This window comes from Eschscholzia californica, unplaced genomic scaffold (genome assembly GCF_041429995.1).
Source record: "Eschscholzia californica isolate CP2 unplaced genomic scaffold, dmEscCali1.0.p SCAF_3, whole genome shotgun sequence".
Taxonomy (NCBI): domain Eukaryota; kingdom Viridiplantae; phylum Streptophyta; class Magnoliopsida; order Ranunculales; family Papaveraceae; genus Eschscholzia; species Eschscholzia californica.
Genome location: NW_028238420.1, coordinates 53487628 through 53508046, shown reverse-complemented (window position 1 = coordinate 53508046; position 20419 = coordinate 53487628). Strand labels below are relative to the sequence as shown.

The window sequence follows — 20419 nt, the reverse complement described above, 5'->3', positions numbered from 1 at the left end:
AAAGATGACAGTACTTAGAGGTGGTAGTGGTGGTGGGAGGAGGGGGTGGTGGTAGTGGTGGTGGGAGGAGGGGGAGGAGGGGGAAGAATGGAGATAATAGTGGTGGTGGAGGTGGCTGAAGTTGGAAAGAGATGACGAAGAAGTTTTGTTCCCCGAAAAGTTAGACAAAATCCACATTACTCCTGAAATTTTATATCCGAAAATTTTCTTGCTTCCCCAAAGTGACAAGTATAAAATAACTGCCTCCGTACCATCATTTAATATCTAATAAAGTATCCCATTAGACATGATTTTTAACAAAAACTTAGAAATCTTACGTAACACTTTAAGTTTTAAAGTTTAAGTGTGCTTTTGGAGATGCTCTCAGCCTAGCATCATAGCATATTAAAGAGAGAATATGCTAAGCTCATTCTTACACTTATTCTTACATTTTAAAATTAAGTCAGAAAACCAGAGCTAGAGTTCAGCCAAATTAATAACACTGAGGTATTACCCTAGAAGCAGAATGACTTCATTGCTCCTTCGCCAATTACCCTTCCAGTAATAAAAAAATGGGACCACTGTTTTACGCTATAGCATTAATCACAGTTGGTATTTGGTAACAACAGCGGAAAACAGTCATTCGAAATGAGTTTCCATTTTACTAGCATCGATAAACCCAGCAAAGAGCACTAAAACCAGAAGTTCATCAAGTTTACATACCATAACTGGTGATGCCCTAGATTTCTCTCATTTTATTTTGTAGGATGATAAATGATGAAATGGAATCGCGTATTCAAGGATTACACCATAAATTGGACATATCCATGCCAACCTAAACTGACACAGATATGCATATACACAAAAGACTTTATTATGTACTTACAATTCTACTCCTTCCTTATTACTAAATCACCATGTCATTCTTCATGTCTTCCAGCCAACTTCTTGATTCCCATTTTGGCTCAGAATGACATCATGAACATAAAAAATAAGAAGATCAATACCAACCTTGTCATATGAAAGTAACAAAACTTTGCTGTACTTACCCCCCATCGATCTTTTCAAGCACCGATTACGCTTGCCCCAAGGATAACCCGTCTAGATCTTTTCAAGCATGTCGTTATCTTATTTATTGTTTAATTGAACGGAGCTCCCATTTGCCTTCTCCATCGATTAACCGTAACTCCAATGAATGGAATGGTATAAGAGCCGGTCTCTGTGACAATAGACGTATATAAGAATGTTAACAGAAAATCGGCGGTCGATAAATTTTTCCAGTCGAAAGACAATTACTGGATAGTGGAACATGAGTTACCTGTGAGGAGGTAACAACAGTTATGCCCATGTCACTTGCTATCCTGTATAGGTGCTCTTCAACATCTATACTTGTAGCACTGAGAAAAACAAAGATCATTTGGTAAGTTTAGGTTCAGGATTTCTATCTTCGACAATGAACTACCGGAAAAAGGAAAAAGACGTACTTTGTACACTCGTCCAGGATGCCGAATTTCGGGTTGTGAAAGAACAAACGAGCCTGGCAAGCATAATATGGAAAAAATCAAGATAACCACTCTACCAATGATAAAAATAACAATTAACTAGAATCGGCATTTGATAGGGTTGATGGACATACCATGCCCAGTCTTTGCTGTTCCCCGAGAGATAGAATGTCTTCCCAATTTAGATCAGCATCCCATCCTCCTCCTTGCCTCTCTAGAAGGTACACTAATCGAACATTCTCTAGTATAGATCTCAAATGGGTGTCCAGCACATGCTTAGCATCGGAATTTTCACCTTACAAAAATTAAGTAACAGATTTTTCAGGGGAAAACAATAACAACAATAATAGACGAGCCAAACTGCAAGCAGATAAGGTACAGAATAGATTAGGGCCCAAAAATCATCGCATTTTTATTGAAACTCGTTGGTTGTGGAAAGTTCAGTGAACGATGTAATTCTCCTTCACACTAAATGTTCTTGCAAGTTTTGAAAACAAGAAAATTCCTTAAGAGGTGGTGGTGAAGACAGTGTTCCTTTATGCAACAAATTACCTCTTCCGGACATTTCCAATGCTTTCAGTTCTGCTTCCTCTAGAGAAAGTGGATAAATTATTTGATCCCTTAAAGTTCCCAAACACGTATATGGCCGCTGAGGAACATAGAATACACCACCACTTGTTTCTTTACTTCCACTCATATTTTGGCAGGGTCTAGTCAACCTTCCACTTACAACAGGCCATAGACCTCGAAGGACTCTGAAAACAGAACTTTTCCCACTTCCATTGGGACCTAGGAATTTCAAGAAAAAAGATTTATCAGAATCATCCCAAGTTCCTGAAAGGAAATGAGTATAGTTTTTCACTAACCTGTAACAAGCAGACTTTTGCCTGGTGTTATATCGCATGTCAACTGCCTAGCTAGGAGTTTCTGTGTAGGGGTGATAATATCCACTTCAGAGAAGGAAATCTTATCGTCATCAACAATCTCACTTATCTGGAGCGAGGATGAAGAATGAGGCAGAGGAACCTCTGTGCAACAACAGTGAATAAGAAGAGTTTATAACTTCCAAATGATTTGTTAAGAGAGAAAGCAGTGGAAATCCGTTTCAACGAATATAACCATCCACCAGCTATCTAAGAAAACTTCCTCTACAATCGGATAAAAAAAGTAGCAGAACGGCAGAAATAAATATAGATTTGATTTGAGAAAAATGGAAGACGCCAAATCTTCGTACGCCAAAATTAACATGTCTATTTAACCAAGACCAGCAGAAAATTGGGTCTTTGGCCCAATACCCTGTTTCGATAAATGCCCCCAAGGGTACGTAAGGAACACACCAACTGGGCAGACTAAAAAAGAGTGATGCGCACAAAGTTGAAAATAGAAGGGTAGTAAATGTGACCATGAGAAGCTGATAATTACCGTTTTGAGCAGCATCAAGAAATTCTTCAAGTTCAAAAATTCGATTAATACCACCAGAAAGCTCAAGAAATTTCTTGTTTAACTCAAGGATATCGCCAAAGGCTAAGAAGCTCTGTGATACTACTGATGCTAGGAAACGCAAAGCATGTGCCAGTTCACCTGTATGTAGTCAAAAGAATGAGGATGAGACCAACATACCCTCAATCGTTAATCTCGACATTCTAAAGATCCGTTCACCTTGAGTAGCTGTTAGTGCCCTATCTCCCTTGTGATCCATAGCATATAGCAAACTGAGTCCCCAAGTAACATTGTGTGGGAGCTGCTTAGTCACAAAATCATCCAGTATACCGAAAAGCCACTTCTTCCTCAGAAGTAGCCTAGAATGATCAAGCAGGTTAACGAATCTTGAATCAACCATCTGTTCAATATTTAGCATCTCATCAATACTTTGAAAACTGTCAGCATATTAAGAATTCACACACCTAATTCCTAAAATTGAACATGTGAAGATAACCCAAGATTGTGAACAATACAGTTTCAATGTAGAGTGGGTTTTGAATTAGTCACAAGTAAGTAACTAGCGCAGCAAATTGAACAGACTGAAGGGTCACACTGATACTTGGTTTAGACAGGACAGGATGCTACGCCAGGCAGACCAGTTATCATATCAAATACAAGTTCGTGACAAATTTATGATCCAGTGCATTTTATGATGCTCTATTAATAAAGAAAGCAAAATAAAGAAGCGTCACTAGCTGACTGATGTAAGCTTTTAGGCGGAAGTTTCTTTAGAGGTTTCACATTTAAGCTAACAAATGATTAGCACTTAACTATCAACTTTATATTAAGATAACACATTCAACTTTAGCTACTTAATTTGATACTCTGAGCTACTTATATAGAGATATCTGCACTATAAAAACTCTACAACATACTAATGCCCCTAAAACTTGCTGCCGAGATACATATCAACCTTAGGATTTTCTCCAGTCATGATGTATCTCGAAAGTAGTAAAATATAACCCCTCTACAACTTTTAAGGAAATTAACAAATAAAACCTAATTTAGAAGTAAGTGTAAGAAGAATTTTGTTAAGCAAGTTTTTCCAAATAATTTCCCATAACAAATGGAAATAAGTAATCTAAAATAAATAAAAGTTACTAAAAAGATAGCGTTGATTATGTCGCAGTGAGGAGCTAATTGTGGATGTATCAACCCAATTGTGCATGCATCAGATATATTCTGGAATTTAACCATAGAATAAGTGCTGAAATTATTAAAAGAAAAAAAAAACTTACAGCTTTTTCTCGAGAACCACCACCAAAAAATGCAACAGATTCAGCATGGGTGCGGAGTCTTGTATGCATAAACCTGATCAATTAATCATGATATTAGGTAGAATGCATCCACACAAAAATATATTGAGAACGAAAATGAAGCTCGGGATAACCTAAAGGTTCCTTCAAGTTGTTGTTCTTGACTTGCTAGGTCGCCGAATTCAGGTGTGACACTCCTTAGGAAACCCAGACCCAGTAACATGTAAGTGTATAAAATGGCAACTCCTCTTTGGCCAGTTAGTAACTTCATTCTCCATGTAAACCTGAATATGTTGAGTAAGAAGATGAATGAAGCATGAGCATCTTTAAACTTAAAACTGCTGAATTTATTGTCTAATAGGCATGAATAATAACAATGTATACTCACCAAAGAATATCAACTGAAGGCTTTACCATTCCTGTGAGAAGTCCTGACAAGTCACCGGTCAACTTTTCCACATCGTGTGTCATTCTCTGATCCGCATCAATATCATCACCTGACATGTGGAGTACCTACAAGGGAAAGATGTTGAACATGTATCTCAGTTCTTGAAACACCAATAGATGTCTAAAGAAACTACAAGGACAACTAGGACATATCAGGTCAGCTCCAAGATTCATGTGCATGAAACTTGCAAATTGATTCACACTACTTCATTGAGTTTTGGAAGCGCAAACACAAACAGCACCAAATGCGTAGGTCAGGCAGGTAACATAGTTCGACCTTTCAGATATGAAACAAATCCACCTAATGAATGTTCACTGATTTAGCAGCAAATGTGTACGCCAGGCAAGTAAAACAGAGTTCACTCAGTTTAGAAAACACTTTATAGAAACATTTCATTCAATGTGGAAATATTAGGAAAGTCATGAAAATGATGGAATTGCTTCTTAAGTGATGGAAACATTATAGAGATTTTTTTAGAATGTCAACAAACGATTAAAGAAAAGATTTTTGTAGCTGGTTTTTCAATAATAATCGTGGTGTATAGAAGTTACAAACCAACATTAATAGTCGTGTTAGATGCTCATATAAGACATAGAAGGTTGCAATAGGAAATATGTGTAGTCAAATACTAATTAACTAGAAAAATAGAAGCATTTTGTGGACCCCATAAAATTATTCCAGACCACGAATCTAGTAGGTAAACTGGTAAAGTAACTAACTGGCTCAAAATATATGACAGCTATTGCCACCAAAATTTCTTATAGGTGACTGTCAAAATCAAAATCTTTATGTCATCTTGACCTCAATATATCTGAATTCAATACCACGTTTAGAAGTCATAAATATCGTGCATCCAGGATAATGTTTCTCTGTGCATGTTCAACATCATTCTCTTCGCAACCACCATCCACATTCACTACCTAATGTGCAAATAGCGCATTCCAAAATCCATATAAGTATTTAACCACCAATTACAGTTGTTTAGTTAGCCTTCAGCAAAGAAATTCACAGGTAGACGAGACATGGTTATAACATAACAGACAAACAGACCCTACGTGTCTTATAAGTTATAACATAACAAAAGCAATTTCAGATTGTTACATGCTTATGATCATACTCAACTACCTTATGAAACGCATTCTGCCTCAGGTAGTTTTGCAGTAAATGCTGAGTCAAACGAATTCTCCAGCCCAAAGCCAGTCTGGCTGCCAAGTATCTGGGAAGTAAAAAGGACAAAGTAAGTTATCAAAATATAGTTTTCTACAAGGAACATATTTGAACAGTCTCCCATTCACATTTTTAATGCACGCAGATTTTTAGGTAAAATTTGTTATATCAACTTCCCAACAAGGATATATCTTCTCGAGTTGAGGTACCTCAAAGAAGGTGCAACAATAGAATTTGCTGCACTTTGAAGCACACTGATGCCCGTTAATTTAATAAATGCTGCCTTATCCTGCTCAAGAACATACTTAACACTGGTCCCTGTAGAACAAAGACTTAGTTAGATAAAAAAAAAAGAGACATAGAAGAACGTTGATATGTGAATCACATGATATTTGGACTAACCGTTCAGAGTAGCAATACGGTCTGAGATCCACGTCCTTGATACAACAAGTAAAGCTACAGCAAAAAGTTGAGCTCCCTGTCTATCAAGCAGTGTTGGTACCAGCACTTTAAACATTGCAGCAACCCTCAGGGGCAAAGCCCTCGGTGCCTTTTTTAGCTGGGGAACCAAAGGCAGTGGAACCTTATGGTCTACAGCAGGAGACATTTTAATTACTTCTGCATCATATGGTTGTGCTTTGGGTGAAAATGCAGTATCCTGTGGAAAGAGAAACCCCAGAAGCATTAGTAAAAAAATAAAAGTTGTATTGCAATTGAACTCAACCTTTAACAACTAAGACCTTTCTAGGAGCAAAAGCTCGTTGAACAGTCATTGCATCACTTTGGCGGTCTGTCCCAGATGGCACACTCATATTGGTTTCAGTTTCAGCGTTCTCTGAAGAATCATCCCTACAGAATTCAGAGAAGTCAAGAATTCAAATCCTGATGTTGTATAGAAGAGACTAATAGCTCGAGTACTCACAACAATCTCTTATGATGAACTCTCCAACCTCCTTCCCCATCCAAGGACAACACAATGTCATGGAAAGCAACAAGTGCAGGGCGATGTGATATCGTAATGCATGATGTTCCCATTGCTCGTACTTTAGCACAGAAACGTTCTTCCATGTCAGTGGTAACAGCACTTGTGCACTCATCAAGAATAGCAAACTTGGGCTTGTGGTAGAACAGCCTTGCCATTCCCAATCTTTGTTGCTCTCCAAGAGAGAGTTCCTCACCCCAGTTTATCTCTTTTTCCGAAGGGTAACGATCTAATAGATACTCAAGGTCAACCTAACGGAAGGAAAAACTGTCAAATATAAATCATTTACGAGTAAAGACCACCAGAATAGGGCCCTAACAACACGGAGTTTACAAAAGGAGAGAGGAGGGCATACATTTTTCAAAAGCTCTACCATTCCAGCATCTGTAAGTGGTTCTGTTTCTTCACTCGCTGTAAGAGGGTAAATTAACTGGTCGCGAAGTGTCCCTACAGCTGTATATGGTCTTTGTGGAACATAAAATATCTCCTTATTGAGATCAGAACCAACCCCAGGTTTTACAATATTGCCAGATACTAGTGGCCACAGACCTCCTAAAACTCGGAAAAGAGAACTTTTTCCGCTACCATTTGGACCTTCAGAGAAAATATGAAATATGTGAGTACTCAACGCAAAAACACTATTTCAACCATGTCGATTCAGGGATCAAGGAAAGATACTAACAAAATAGTAATATATGAAACTCTTAAATGAACTAATCTAGCGTCAAATGAAGTTGCATCGCTCAAAATAGTAATATATGGAACTCTTAATTTTAACACCAAATTTTCTTTTTGGTAATGCAAGCAAAAAGAATCTCATGCAAGACATTAACGAAAGCATATCAAACTAAAATTCATCAGCATACAACACCTATGTAAACTTATCAAGGAACAAAAAAAACGTATTCTAGCACAATGAGAATAAAACTTAAGCCTACCTAGTTAAAGCTCATAAGAAATATAAACATCTCGAGAACAGGCTACCAACAAATCAAAGGAGAATGGGTAGTCCAGATGGAATACGGTCTACCAGAACTTACCTGTAATTAAAAGGTTAGATCCTGATTCAACCCTTAGACTCAAATCATCAACCAGCACATTGCCTGTTGGTGTTACTACCTGAAAGCACCTTTACTAATGAGAACGCCCAAATAATATGCTTCAAAACAAAGATAAATCATGTACTGTCGTACCTTGACACCAGCAAACTCAATATAATTAGCTTCACTTGAAAAATTCCTACTTCCATTTCTTTGGATAACAAATTTATCGTGCATACTTAGCTCCCTTGAGATGACCATTAATTCATGAATACGGTCAGCATAACCACTGAAAAAGGAAAAGAGAAATTTCAAAGCTTCAGTGGGTCCAGTAATCCAGTGGTAGATCTAGGTAGCAAATGACTAATCAAGGAAATAACCCAGGCAAATAAAGGAGACTTCAAGTTTCCAGCCAATAAGGAATTTCTCAAAAGTCTAGCTAACCAAAATTGTTCCATCGCATGTATTAGTTGTTCTAGGTAGTAACATTTCAGGAATTATAAGGGCATGCAACATGACCCTACGTTTGATATGGAGAAAATGCGTAAGCTGCAAGCCGAGGATAGCTGAATCAATTACCTGAGACGATTTAACCGCCTTGAACTGATAGAGAGAGTCCCCAGTGACTGAAATAAAGATATTATGACACTTGTATGATATCTTAGATTGCTCAACATCTCTGCCCGTCCCAAAGTTGAAGCGTCAGGTCTCAGAGTGCCAGAAAAAAATGGCTCAATAATCAGGATAACTGCAACTGTAGCACCAAGATACTTCAAAAGGAAGTCTTGGATCATCCCAAACCACCAATGATCATGTAGAACAAGTTTCATGTGCTCAACAAGTGTGTTGAACTTCTGCTGAATATGAGATTCTTCTCTCTTCTCGCCTCCATAAAATGCTATACTTTCTGAATGGGTTCTTAGCCTTGAATGAAGCTCCCGATACTCCCCCTCAAATTGCTGCTCTTTGGACATCAGTTTCCCAAATGCAGGACTGAGTTTTCCAATCAGTGCCCCTGCCCCTGTTACGTATGCCTGAAAGTAACAAGGAACGAGATTTCACAAACTTCCAGAGAAGTTAATGAGAAAAAAACTAACTTGAAAAAGGGAACCAGCATCAATGGGAATCATGGACTAAAAAACCCGAAGCCGGCACTACTTTATAGAACTGTAAATAATTAGAAAGTCCGTGAAGGAAGGAGTACCAATATCCAAACAAGATATTTAGGGCTTGCATAAGAACACAAACGCCAAGTGTACAGTAGACCATCGGTAACAGCAGTCAGGTCCTCCTGTATGAGATCACTTAATTCTGAGCAGAACCTAGGTATGTCACTCGCTATTCGTTGTTCTGGATTAGTGATTCGTCCATCAACATGGGACATTTTGTAGTATGCCATATTCTGAAACAAAAAGCAACCTTATAAGTGTAATAAAAATGCAAGTTAAATCAGATGTATCAAATAATATGATATAGATAGTTACATAGTTATGCTTATACAGCTGGATACTCTTCCCAACCTACCTACTCGGTCTTGTAGCAGTTTCACAGAAACAGGTTCCTCATTCACCTTAATGACTACAGAGAAAAACTCTCCTTTTTCCAGGGAAAGTAAGAACTAAGGTGTAGCACTAAATTATTTAATTACTTAGTGAGTAGCTACTAGACATTACCATATGAAGTTTATCTAGAACTACATAATCAAACTCAAAAGGCTGAATCTAACAGAGAATGCTCTTCTTCACCAGAGATCAGCTTGAAAGAAACTTAGCCAATGAGTCATGACTATTAATTGAGACATACCCATGTTTCTATTGATTATGTCAGAAGGACTGAGTACCGAAGTGTATTGCACCCAGCCAACTCCGACTAAGGGGGCATGCAGGATCCGGTATCAACTTCATGGTTCAAATGTCATATTACATTCACACATGACACATGTATACAAGCCATTTTAAGTGATCATTTTTTAACATGTAGCATAATCTAGGAATGTTGGTGTCACCTTAAACACATACTATGACCATGTGACGTGTAATGAAGTGCAAAATGCACTAAAAAAGATGAACCCTACGGTTCTCATTAACCTAATTATTTCTCATTAACTTAGTAAGCATCTTATACTAAAGACACACATATGTCAAGGATTTTATTTTTTTTCAAAACCTAAAAGAGAAGGTTGGTCTCCTAAAAAACTGGTTCGCAGCCCCCTCTGTGAGCTTTTCTTTCTTTCAGCAAACCTGAGTTGTTTGAGAAGACCAGATTAACATAAATGCGTTTATTGCTCTACTAGTCTACTAATGTGAGAGAGTGATTATCTCATCTTAATTTCACATCAATAATGTACCAATTGCCTGTAAAACTAGGAAAAACAATGGAGTATTATATAACAATCTAATATTAAATGATTAACAAGTAATACTACGCTGCACTACTAACCTCAAAATAAGTTGAATGGATAAGGTCAGTCAATATTTTTCTGAATCGGAGACTTAAACTCCCAGTAATGTACTTCGAAGTCGAAAATAAGGTTGATTGAAGAAAACATAAAACAAGATTTTCAATGATCAAGCGTAAAAAGATTGGTATACGTCGAAGAAAAGCAGCCCGAAATAGGAATCCTTGAACTTTCGCCAGTCTATTGCTCAAAGTGGTTCGTAATGCCTGCAAAGTAAGTATTGAAAAGGTTTTAAGGTTCATATACTCCCCAAATCCATGTGGTACACTTGGATGACAATAGAAACTTTAGGGACACATTTTAATGCAACTATACATATCAAACAACAAATAAATGAATAAATCAAGCGTCAGTCGAAAGGAAACAGACTGACCACTATAGCAACAAGAGTAAGAAGGTCTTTTGCACCAAGTCGGCCCATCCGAGACAGAAGAATAGCTGCTAGTATTTTAAGTGATCTCAATCTTCCTTTCTTTGGTTCCTTCTTTACAACCTTACCACTTCCATCCACTTTATTTGAACGTTTGTTATCACTAAGAGATTCAGTGCAATTACCAGAAGAATCAGATTTTCTTCGGGAACGTGACTGCATGTATGCAGCTGTTCCACCAGCCACTAATACACTTGTGGCAACAGCCAAGATTCTCCTGATTGACAGTAACAAAAACATCAATTCTCCAACTGCATTGATGGCTAAAGAAGAAAACAAATTATAGAAAATAAAATAGTAAACAAACTACTAATAAAGAAAACATTGGCACCGGAGTTGGTAATACCTTCTCGAAGCCAAAAGACTTCGTCCATGCTCAGTCAACTGCAATAACTGAAGAGACGGCATAGTCTTGATACGAGTCTTTCAGCCAAGTGTATTAGCAGGTGGTAATTTATCTTGGTGATTGAAGGAACCGTAACTCTAACATGCTACCATACATCCTACAGCAGAATCACATGAACTATGAGCTGTTCGCAAGCATGTCTTGGTAAAAACTGCAAGGAATAATTAATTGATATAATTACAATGAAGGACTTCCATTGACAAATTCCAGGAAATGAGATGGTAGCATATGTGTTATCGGACCATGTATTAGTGGTTAACCACGTAGAACGTCTCGACTCGACTCTTGACCAAGAAGGTCATAGTTATGAGACACCAAGGTCGTGATAACAGATTCTTATTCATACAAACTATATTATATATATATATATATAGGAATAGTAAATCCAATGTTAAATAACTTGGTAAGCTAAAGTTACACTAAATATACTAAACTTGTTCAATAACCTCAAGTGCTAACAACCAACATTACACTTAAGATTTATTTTCGCTTATTTGTAACATCATATATAAATTTGTAAATTTGAACTTTGTTAACCTCTCTAAGATTGAGTCTTTACCCTGACTCAAAACAGAGAAAAACAATCCAACTGCCCTATCATGGAACGATAAAATTGTTTCAAGATTAAATAGTCAATTTACATTGGATTCTTATTAATCCCAACTCAAAAACCTTACTTGAGATAAGAAATTTTGTTTCAGTATTTCACTAAAAGTGTGGACTTTGAGATTAATACATTGAAATCATTACTTCAAGATCATTAATTTCGTTCAAGATTTGTATATAAAGTATTGAAGACCCACAACAAATCAATTTTGAGCCTAAATCCATGATAAGCAAACAAGAAAGAAAACCCACAAATCATGGAAGAAGATAAAAAAGGCTGAGGATCAAAACCCCAAAATAAGAAACAATTTACCTCAATCGAAGCTGAAAATTGATTCAACAGCGATGACCAGATGAGCTACAATAGCAACTTCAGAAGAAGTATTAATCGAAAATTGCACACCTATGTTCAAACTTTATCTATCTAACATCTAAATAACCAATCAGATAACAAGAAGTAAGAAACCCTAATTTAATTTAACCTATTCCAGAAACCCTTTAACAGAACGAGTATAAATCCCAATCTTTTGCGTTTGAGTGCGTGCTAGAAAGAGAGAGAGAGAGAGATAGAAATGAACAAGAAACTGTTGGTGAGAAGTCTGAGAAACTTTACAAATGTGACGTCATGACTTAGGGCCAAGAGAAGACAAGGGTACAATTGTCCAACAAGATATATACAAATTCTGCTGCCACTAAATTTGATGGTTCGATGGGCTGCAGAAATCTAGACCATTCATCCGTGACTTTAAGAACATACCTATCTACAACATCTGTCAACATTTGATAGGAAAGAAAGGCTAAGTTCTAGGGTAATATAAAAATAAAAAATTAACCCACTATGTGAGACTTCCACATGTGGTGAGAAATAAGAATTTTTCTCTCCTCTCACAAGTTCAGTTACGTGGAGATAAAAAATATTGTTTCTCTGGCATGCACTTAAAGTGGAAGTCTAAAGAGACGGGTCATTTAGCCTTGTTGTTCAGTATAGGCGTGTGGCATGAGAAAATCCCAAATCTAACCCCTCTGTGGCTCCATCCATCTTTATAGGGTTACGGTGCATTAAATTTTCTTCTCAAGTTACACTAACTTTTGGACTGATTGTATCTGTAAGAGTTTAAGGTAAACAGTTGATTGGTTGATGTTTTCTTTCACTATTAGGAGAAGTAGAGTTCGGATTTGGTTGATTTGGTAGAATTTTGATGATTCCTGGACTAGTTGGAGACTTCGAGGTGTTTGAAGGATTGAAATTTATAGGCATACTGGTAAGTTCTTTTAAGTTTTCCAAATTATTTGTGGATAGTGATTTTGATCTTGCAGGTGGAAATTTGTGGGAGTATTTGGAGTTGATTGAAGGGTTGCAAATGTCTCAAAGTGAAAGGGAAAGAGAGAGAGAAACACATGAGAGATAGAACATGGGAAACGGTTTTCACATGTGGAGGGTGAAAAAAAATTTAGGCTTTTTTCCTACATTTTTTCCCATGAGAAAACGGTTTCACATCTTTTTTTGTCTAACCAAACACTAAATCCACCTTCCCGTGAAAACAACTTTTTCGCCTATTTTCCCACGTAACAAACCGATGCTAAGTTAAAATTTGGTTTTATTTAGGCCGCTAATTTGGGGAAATAAGATAATTATCCAGGAAAAATGTGGAAACCCCAAAACACATAAACCAAACAAACCCTTAAAGTCGTCGGCAGTAAGTCGCCGGCCGGAGTTAGCCGGAGACTTTGTTCTCTCTATTGTCTCTCTCTTCCCTCTCCATCTTCTCTCTCTCCCTTTCTTCTCTCTCCGTCTCCCTCTCCCTCTTCTCTCACTATCTCCGATGAATGGGTTCTGGTTTGAAGCCAAACGAGATCTGATCTCGTCTAGAAACCAGGACTCCGGCAAAAGGGCTCCTCCCCTTCGTCGGAGATTAGAGAGAGAGAACAGAGAGAGGGAAAGAGAGAGAGAGAGAGAGAGAGAGGGAGAGAGAGAAGTTGAGAGTTGTTGGAGATGACTGGGATTTGTCATGGAGGTCGCCGGAATTTATGCTGGAAGTCGTCGGTGTTCATGGTAGAATTGGAAGAGGAACAAGTTGAAAATGTAAGGGTTTAAGTGTTTGGAGGAAAAAACATATATATTTATATATATATCCACCTAATATTTTGTACTCCGGATAATTTCTTTATTTCCCCAAATCACCCACCTTTATTTATTTTTCATAAGTTTTATTTTGAGGTGAAGTTATTTAAGTAACTGATTAAAAAGATAATAAATTAATTTTTATGGTTTTAGGCACCACCATGACTTTTCAAAATACTCTTCCAACCCAATTTTTTATTGGGTTCTTTTATGGATGACTTTGGCTTTTTCGAGCTCAGATGTTTTTTATCAAATGATCCAGAGAGAAATTCCGAACTTTTGTTTCTGTTAAACGAATTTGCTAGCGTTTTCATCTTGTTCGTTGTTTATGTTAAACAAATTTTGGTTATTGTATGAGACCGACTTATTAGGATTTTCAACTTGTTTTTGTTAAACGAATTTTATGTTAAACAAACTCTAGAGAGAATTTTGCAAGCCTTCGCAAACAATTTGCATGCCTTTGAAGAACTTTGAATATATTTGCAAAAAGTTAGCAAATTTCTCAACCAGTTTGCAAGCCTTTGCAGGTGCAAAGTGCTTAACAAATTTTACAAGTGCAAAGTGCTTAAGGAATTTTGCCGTGCACAAGGCACCGGTTGTACCCTAGTAAATCAAAAGAAAGAAATGGGAAAAGAAAAAAAGAGAACTATACTTTTAATAAAGTTACACCCATCTATTTCACACAACTCTGGATAGTTCAGATTATCAAACGTGGGTTTAAGTTATACCCATCTTAAACCCCATATTTTAGACTTCAGAGCTAGAGTAGTATAACTTTTTATACAAACATCAAAAGCATCCTCTAAGAGTAGTTCCAAATTCAAAATTAGCTTAAGATTTAAGAAACTTGTTCTTGTAAAATAATATAACAAGGGTAAGACAGAGTGAAGGAAACCCTTAACTGATATGGAACTCTCCACTTGCATGAACTTCCTTAACGCGCTTTTCGTATTCATCTTCATCGTCTGTATCTTCTTCTTCTGCAGCTGCTGTTGGTTCCTTAACTTCTTCTTCCTCTTCTTCTCCTCCCCATCCGAACCCACTAACAGACCTGGAAGACGGTGGAGGAGTTCTCGCTTCCTCAACGATTTTCATTATGTCTTCGACACTTTGGAGGGAAAAGCTAGTTGGGGTGTCTCGTTGGTAATACATTGCTTGGGCCGACTCTGTTAGTTCCCTCGGCAAGTTCTTCAGGAACCATGGATGACTCTTGATTTCCTTCAGAGTAATTCTCTGCAAATTTTACTCAATGCTTAAGTTATTTTAGAACTATGAAAGTAAGAACCAGTAAATGAAATGTGCCGGTGATTTTCAAAATGTTAGGATTTGATGCACGTGTTGTAACAAAGACTCCTCTTTGTATTGGGTGTAATATGCAATGCAAATGCGAAAAATGGCATATGTAAGTAAATTAAATTTATCGATATCAGGATAAAGGTAAATTTTCATAATCTTAAAGGTCCATCACCTATTTATTTGTTATTAGATGCTCTCGCTAATTATTCACAAGCGCCATGACCACCTGTGAAATTTCATGGCACACAAAGCCATTTGAAGTAGTAGACATAAACCAAACGGTTGCTACGTATGTCTAGAATCAATTTCATATACTCAATATCAATAACTATGGCTCTCCAGCTGGGGCATGATTAGCCCTAGGCTTAGAGGTTTACATCAACCATTATAACCGATGCTGTAGAAACATTTATTCACCAATTCAAGGTCAATATAAGCATCAATGGAGGTCAGCTTAATGAAGGGCGCGTAGGACTAGGGAACCGATTATTTTGTCGTAAAGCCCATTAACCTACCCTTATTATGCTTTTGCATTGTAATTTTCTACTTACTTCCATAATTTACTTTGTATTTTCTTCTTTTTCTCTCTCTCTGAATCATAGACTAGCTAAAAACACTAACTCGAAAACAAACATTTTCTGAACTAAATGCTTCGCTATTTTTGAAAGTGCACGTACCCGGGATGGATGGGCAACAAATATGCGAGAGAGGAGATGCTTGCAGTCTTGAGATACATGAACGTAGTCGGGGATTTTGTACTGAACAGCCATTATTCGCTGCAAAAGAAGGGGTATTCAGGAAACATAAACGATTATGTAGAGAAGTTATGAAATCAATATGATACTAATCGAAGAAAAGGAAGGACACTTACTCCAATAGTCTTCCTGAAATTCTTGGGATCCTCTTGATCTTCAAAAGGGTAAGCTCCCACCAACATAACATAAAGAGTTACTCCACATGACCAGACATCAGCCAACTACAGACACATGTAAAACAACTCTTATATGTAAATAGACCCTTGAGTGAAACTTAAACTAGTAGTTGAAAGTGTCATATTGGTATAACACAGTATAGTCTCTAAATTATGAGGCGGCGTTAGCCTACCATTCAATTCAATCTACCGAATCACCACTCGTTCAACCTACCAAACCTTTAACTAATGCAGATTTGTTGGTCGTTATTTTCAAAAGAAATATATTCATAGCTGAAAGCTTTGACAAGCAGAAATGGACACAAAAAGCAAAACAAGGCAGGATAAACCTATTTTGTAACTTCATCCATCAAGAAAATGTAGCTGGTCATTGAAGTTCATAAAGAAGATTAATTAGCAATAACACACACTGATTTCTTCATAACATCAAGGGCTTAAGATATATCCAAAACATAACAAAAAAAATTATTATTATCTTTCTCTTCTTTTTTCCGGAAAATATGTATACATTTCAGTTAATCATAACATCAGAAAAGAACCATAACAATAAGTGGGTTGATATTTAAGAAATAATTCTGAAATAAATAAATTGAACAAGTATCGACAATAGAAACTTATGTGCCAAAAAATCAAGCCAACTAGTAACTATTAAGTAATAAATATTTAAATTAAGTAACTTTTCTATCCTTTCTTCTTCAAGTTGTATGTCTTGATTTTTGAACAATTAGATCTTTACTTCGTCTTCTTGGTAGGGGGTTCCCGAAATCATAGTTCCCCGAGCCAGACGAAGAGTTTCGGAGACGGATACCATCCCCTTCATTGGAATAGTGTAGAGAGAGGGAGAGGGGTGTCTGGTGATGGTGGAGAGAGAGAGAGAGAGGTGGTTATTGAAGGAGAGAGGAAAAAAGATGAAAATAAAATTAATTCCAATGAAGTTCAACGGCAAAGGGTTGGCTGAGGATCCTCGATCGCCTACTATGGAAGAAGAATAGATGAAGTAGAGGAGAAAGCGAGAGAAATGAGGTGGCTAAAAGGATTTGAGAAGAAATTTAGGGTAGAACCGAAAAGAGATAAAAAAAATTCGGGGGCCAAAAGGAAGCACAGACACAATAGGGGCCAAAATGGCCAGTTAGTCACACATTGGGTGCTAATAAGGAATTAATCCTACTTCAAAATACTTTCGACTTGACCATAAAACATTATAAACTTCAAATTTTCCATTCAAGTATATTGATGGCTTTCTATTCCAATTTATTTGAATGGTTTGAATAAACAAAGGTCACTGAAGCTTCACCTAATAATGGCTTTGAAATGTCTTTCGTATATTTAGTAACAGTGACAGTGTATATATGATGACTACATAAAGATTTCATGTGTCAAACATTTATTGCAATTTCTCCAACAAATTATGTTCTTCCTTTGGATTCCTTTGGAAGAAATAACAAAATTCACCACCGGTGGTGCACTCCTTCCAACCCAGCCGGTGGTGCACTCCTTCCAACCCAGGAAGGTTTAGCAATTGGCGCTTACTCTTTATACTTGTCCTATACTCTTGTGCACTTTCTAGGAACTACTTAATGAGATTTCTCACCCTAAGTGAGCAATTATTATAGCCTTAGGCCCTTAGTGTAGGCAGCTGTCATAGAATTTCATTAAGCATAGTAGTCGCTTGTTATAGCCCTGGTGGATTGATGTAGAGGCAAGGGGACTATCAAGGCCCCCTTGTTTTCATTATATATTATATATAATACGCATTGAAAATTAAAGCCCCTCCTCAGATAAAGAATAACTTGTTGTAACTTTATATCGCAATCTACTGGCAACCGAGTTGGTTAAGGCGTTAAAGCAGCATAGGCTCGAGACTCACAAGGGACATCCCTTGTCATCTCATCACACAATCGATGCAACCAATGCCTACAATAATGACGTTTAAACTTTTAAGTTTGTGATAACGAAGAGCAATACAGTTGCCCCACGTGTTGTCTTACCTTACCAAGTCAAACACTTGTTCTAATATGTTCTAGTTCCATCCTCCATTATCTCTATACGATCAAATCAGGATGAGATCTGCTATTAATAGGATCCAAGTCTTTTGTTTATTAAAAATTTTCTCTATATAACAATAAAAAAATGTGGATATTGACAATGATATGGATCTACTTTTCTAAAACCTAACATTACTTGTCTGTATAAAATATCTACTCATGTATACTCATATAATATATGAGATGACCTAATACTACAAATTAAATGCAGCCATTTTATCCATTCATTTTTGCCCATGAAACTCCTCACAACAACCCATTCCCCACATGACCCACCCATTATTCTTTCATAATGAATAGTTATTACTATGAAGCATCCAAAATGGACCCACTACTACAAAGTGTGCTGTTTAGTAGTCAATCTTACGTCAACAATGTGGGATCCACCACAATTTCGTGTCCATTCATATAATCAAAGAAACACTAAACGTGGCACTTTATTCTACCAACTTGGTCCACACGTGTGAAAACTACTAGCATTAGCAAATAAAATAACCCATAAATTTGAATGAAATTACAGTTATACCTTTCCGTCGTATTCTCGTCGTGAAAGTACCTCCGGTGCTATGTACGCTGGTGTTCCCACCGTTGATTTAGGTCTCGAATGAAGCAAAGATGACTGTCATTAAAATTTCACAATTATGCCCATATAAAGTAATCAAATTTACAAATCCTGCCATTGAAAGAAAAATATTCATTTTATTTAGGTCACTTACTTTTGAGTACCCAAAATCGCAGATTTTCAGGCGTGGAGCTGGACTTCCATCTAAGAGTGTGTTTTCAAGCTTCAAATCTCTGTGACAAATTTGCTGGAAAAAGAAGAATCAAGAACATAATTAGAATCGAGATTTAGGGCAAAACTTCTAAATACCAACTAAAATTTCTTTACCAAGAAATGACAGTAATTGACGCCTGAAATGAGCTGCTGGAAGAAATATCTCGCCTGAAAGTTTCATGATTTTTTCAGAAATTAGTGTTGAAATTTGAGGAAAAAAATGAATGAATGAATCAAGAGATAGAGAGAGAGAAAGACCTCATCTTCACTAAATCTTCCAGCGTTACAGATTCGCTCAAAGAGTTCTCCACCAGCTGCATACTCCATAACGATAGCGATATGCGTTGGAGTCAAGACGACCTACAATCAAAATCCAGTAAAACCCTAAGAAACCGAAGAATTGAATCAAAAATCATAATCTGTTAAATTGAATCTAAGAAAAAGAGAATCATCACCTCCTTGAATCTGATAATATTTGGATGACGAAGAGATCTATGATTTATGATCTCTCTCGCCACATTCTCATCGATCTACAATCAAAATCCAAAAATTTGTTCAGAAAAACCAGAGAGAAAAACTAGAGAGAGAGAGAAATAAAACCTAAATATCCAGATAGATAGGTAGATAGATAGATACCTTGTGACCTCGCTCGATGTATTTCATGGCAACAAGTTCTTTAGTTTCCTTGTTTCTCATAAGTCTAGCAACACCAAAATTTCCAGATCCAATATCTCTAACAAGTTCATACTTCTCCATTTTTCTTATCTCAATAAAATCAAAACCTAATAAAAAGAGAACCCTAATTGAGATTAAGTTTCAGATAATGAATATAGGTTTGTACTAGTAATCTCGATTTGGTTAAACAGAGATCTTGAAAAACGCCTTTTTTTCGAAAGTTGATAAAAAGAGAGGGAAGAAGATCGGAATTACAGAGGTGAAATATTTAAAGGAAGAAAGCATGTGATGAGAGAGTGATTTGAAAAATGGACATTAGGTCACATCCTTCAAATTCTATCCATTATTTTATGATTTTCCTTCGATCTGTAAAAACGCCGTTCTCTGAGGAAGGAGAAATTGGTAGGATAGAGAGAGAAAGTAGAGAGAGAGATAGAAAGAGGAATTCTGATTCTTTCTTTTTTTACTACTCCTAGTACGGTGAGTAGAAATTGAGGAGTGATTGTTCATGGCTTCTTCCTCGGTTTAATCCATTTTGGCCCCTAAAAGTGACCAACCAATCCAATTTACCCCCTAAAGATCACTAGTTTTCATAATGGTCATGTATTTAATTTTCGTTAGTCAAATTTGACGGTTAGATTTTTTATTCTCTTTTTGTCCTTCTTTTCAAAAACAATTCCCTATAGGGGATATGTAACTCTTCTTAGTCGAAAAAGGAGTAAGCGACAGGCGATGACCAAGATTTTCAGCAAGCGACCACCACCATCATCATCATATATTTTTTTTTCTTGTTATTATATATCTTCTTTAATTTGTCTT

At 36.8% G+C, this 20419-nt stretch overlaps 2 protein-coding genes across 4 annotated transcripts; both read right to left on the bottom strand.

Moving 5' to 3' along the window:
• Positions 1-621: 621 nt before the first annotated feature.
• On the bottom strand, positions 622-13478 carry ABCD1 (peroxisomal ABC transporter 1). Of its 2 annotated transcripts, none has more exons than XM_086667658.1 (25): positions 12070-13478; positions 11091-11301; positions 10688-10961; positions 10296-10520; positions 9061-9258; positions 8436-8890; positions 8010-8145; positions 7857-7935; positions 7172-7410; positions 6757-7067; positions 6575-6683; positions 6237-6492; positions 6044-6152; positions 5793-5883; positions 4608-4732; positions 4354-4503; positions 4202-4274; positions 3141-3321; positions 2904-3062; positions 2348-2509; positions 2034-2270; positions 1616-1776; positions 1464-1516; positions 1298-1376; positions 622-1198 (listed from the first exon to the last, which is right to left on the bottom strand). In XM_086667658.1, the coding sequence occupies exons 2-25, from the start codon at positions 11150-11152 to the stop codon at positions 1112-1114; spliced, it is 4011 nt and encodes a 1336-aa protein (XP_086523784.1). In that variant the 5' UTR covers positions 11153-11301; positions 12070-13478; the 3' UTR covers positions 622-1111. The 2 variants fall into 2 exon arrangements, with proteins under 2 accessions (XP_086523784.1, XP_086523786.1); XM_086667660.1 differs by having other exon boundaries at positions 11091-11247; positions 12070-12487.
• Positions 13479-14530: 1052 nt separating this feature from the next.
• Positions 14531-20175, bottom strand: LOC147551844 (serine/threonine-protein kinase SAPK7-like). Of its 2 annotated transcripts, XM_086667657.1 has the most exons (10): positions 19856-20082; positions 19562-19707; positions 19381-19455; positions 19184-19285; positions 19040-19093; positions 18867-18959; positions 18677-18769; positions 16046-16150; positions 15852-15950; positions 14531-15111 (listed from the first exon to the last, which is right to left on the bottom strand). In XM_086667657.1, exons 2-10 carry the CDS (start codon positions 19679-19681, stop codon positions 14776-14778), a joined length of 1077 nt encoding a protein of 358 aa, XP_086523783.1. In that variant the 5' UTR covers positions 19682-19707; positions 19856-20082; the 3' UTR covers positions 14531-14775. The 2 variants fall into 2 exon arrangements, with proteins under 2 accessions (XP_086523783.1, XP_086523782.1); XM_086667656.1 differs by having other exon boundaries at positions 19562-20175.
• Between the last annotated feature and the right edge of the window lie 244 nt (positions 20176-20419).

Excerpts from the sequence above, each read along its gene's own strand:
- LOC147551844 (XM_086667656.1), bottom strand. The coding sequence starts at position 19,681 with ATGGAGAAGTATGAACTTGTTAGAGATATTGGATCTGGAAATTTTGGT. Across the intron at positions 19,456-19,561 it reads ACATCGAGCGAGGTCACAAG|ATCGATGAGAATGTGGCGAG; the intron begins GTATCTATCTAT and ends TTTTGATTGTAG. Across the intron at positions 19,286-19,380 it reads ATATTATCAGATTCAAGGAG|GTCGTCTTGACTCCAACGCA; the intron begins GTGATGATTCTC and ends TTTTGATTGTAG.
- ABCD1 (XM_086667658.1), bottom strand. The coding sequence starts at position 11,152 with ATGCCGTCTCTTCAGTTATTGCAGTTGACTGAGCATGGACGAAGTCTT. Across the intron at positions 7,068-7,171 it reads TGGTAGAGCTTTTGAAAAAT|GTTGACCTTGAGTATCTATT; the intron begins GTATGCCCTCCT and ends TCCTTCCGTTAG. Across the intron at positions 4,504-4,607 it reads CCTTCAGTTGATATTCTTTG|GTTTACATGGAGAATGAAGT; the intron begins GTGAGTATACAT and ends CAACATATTCAG.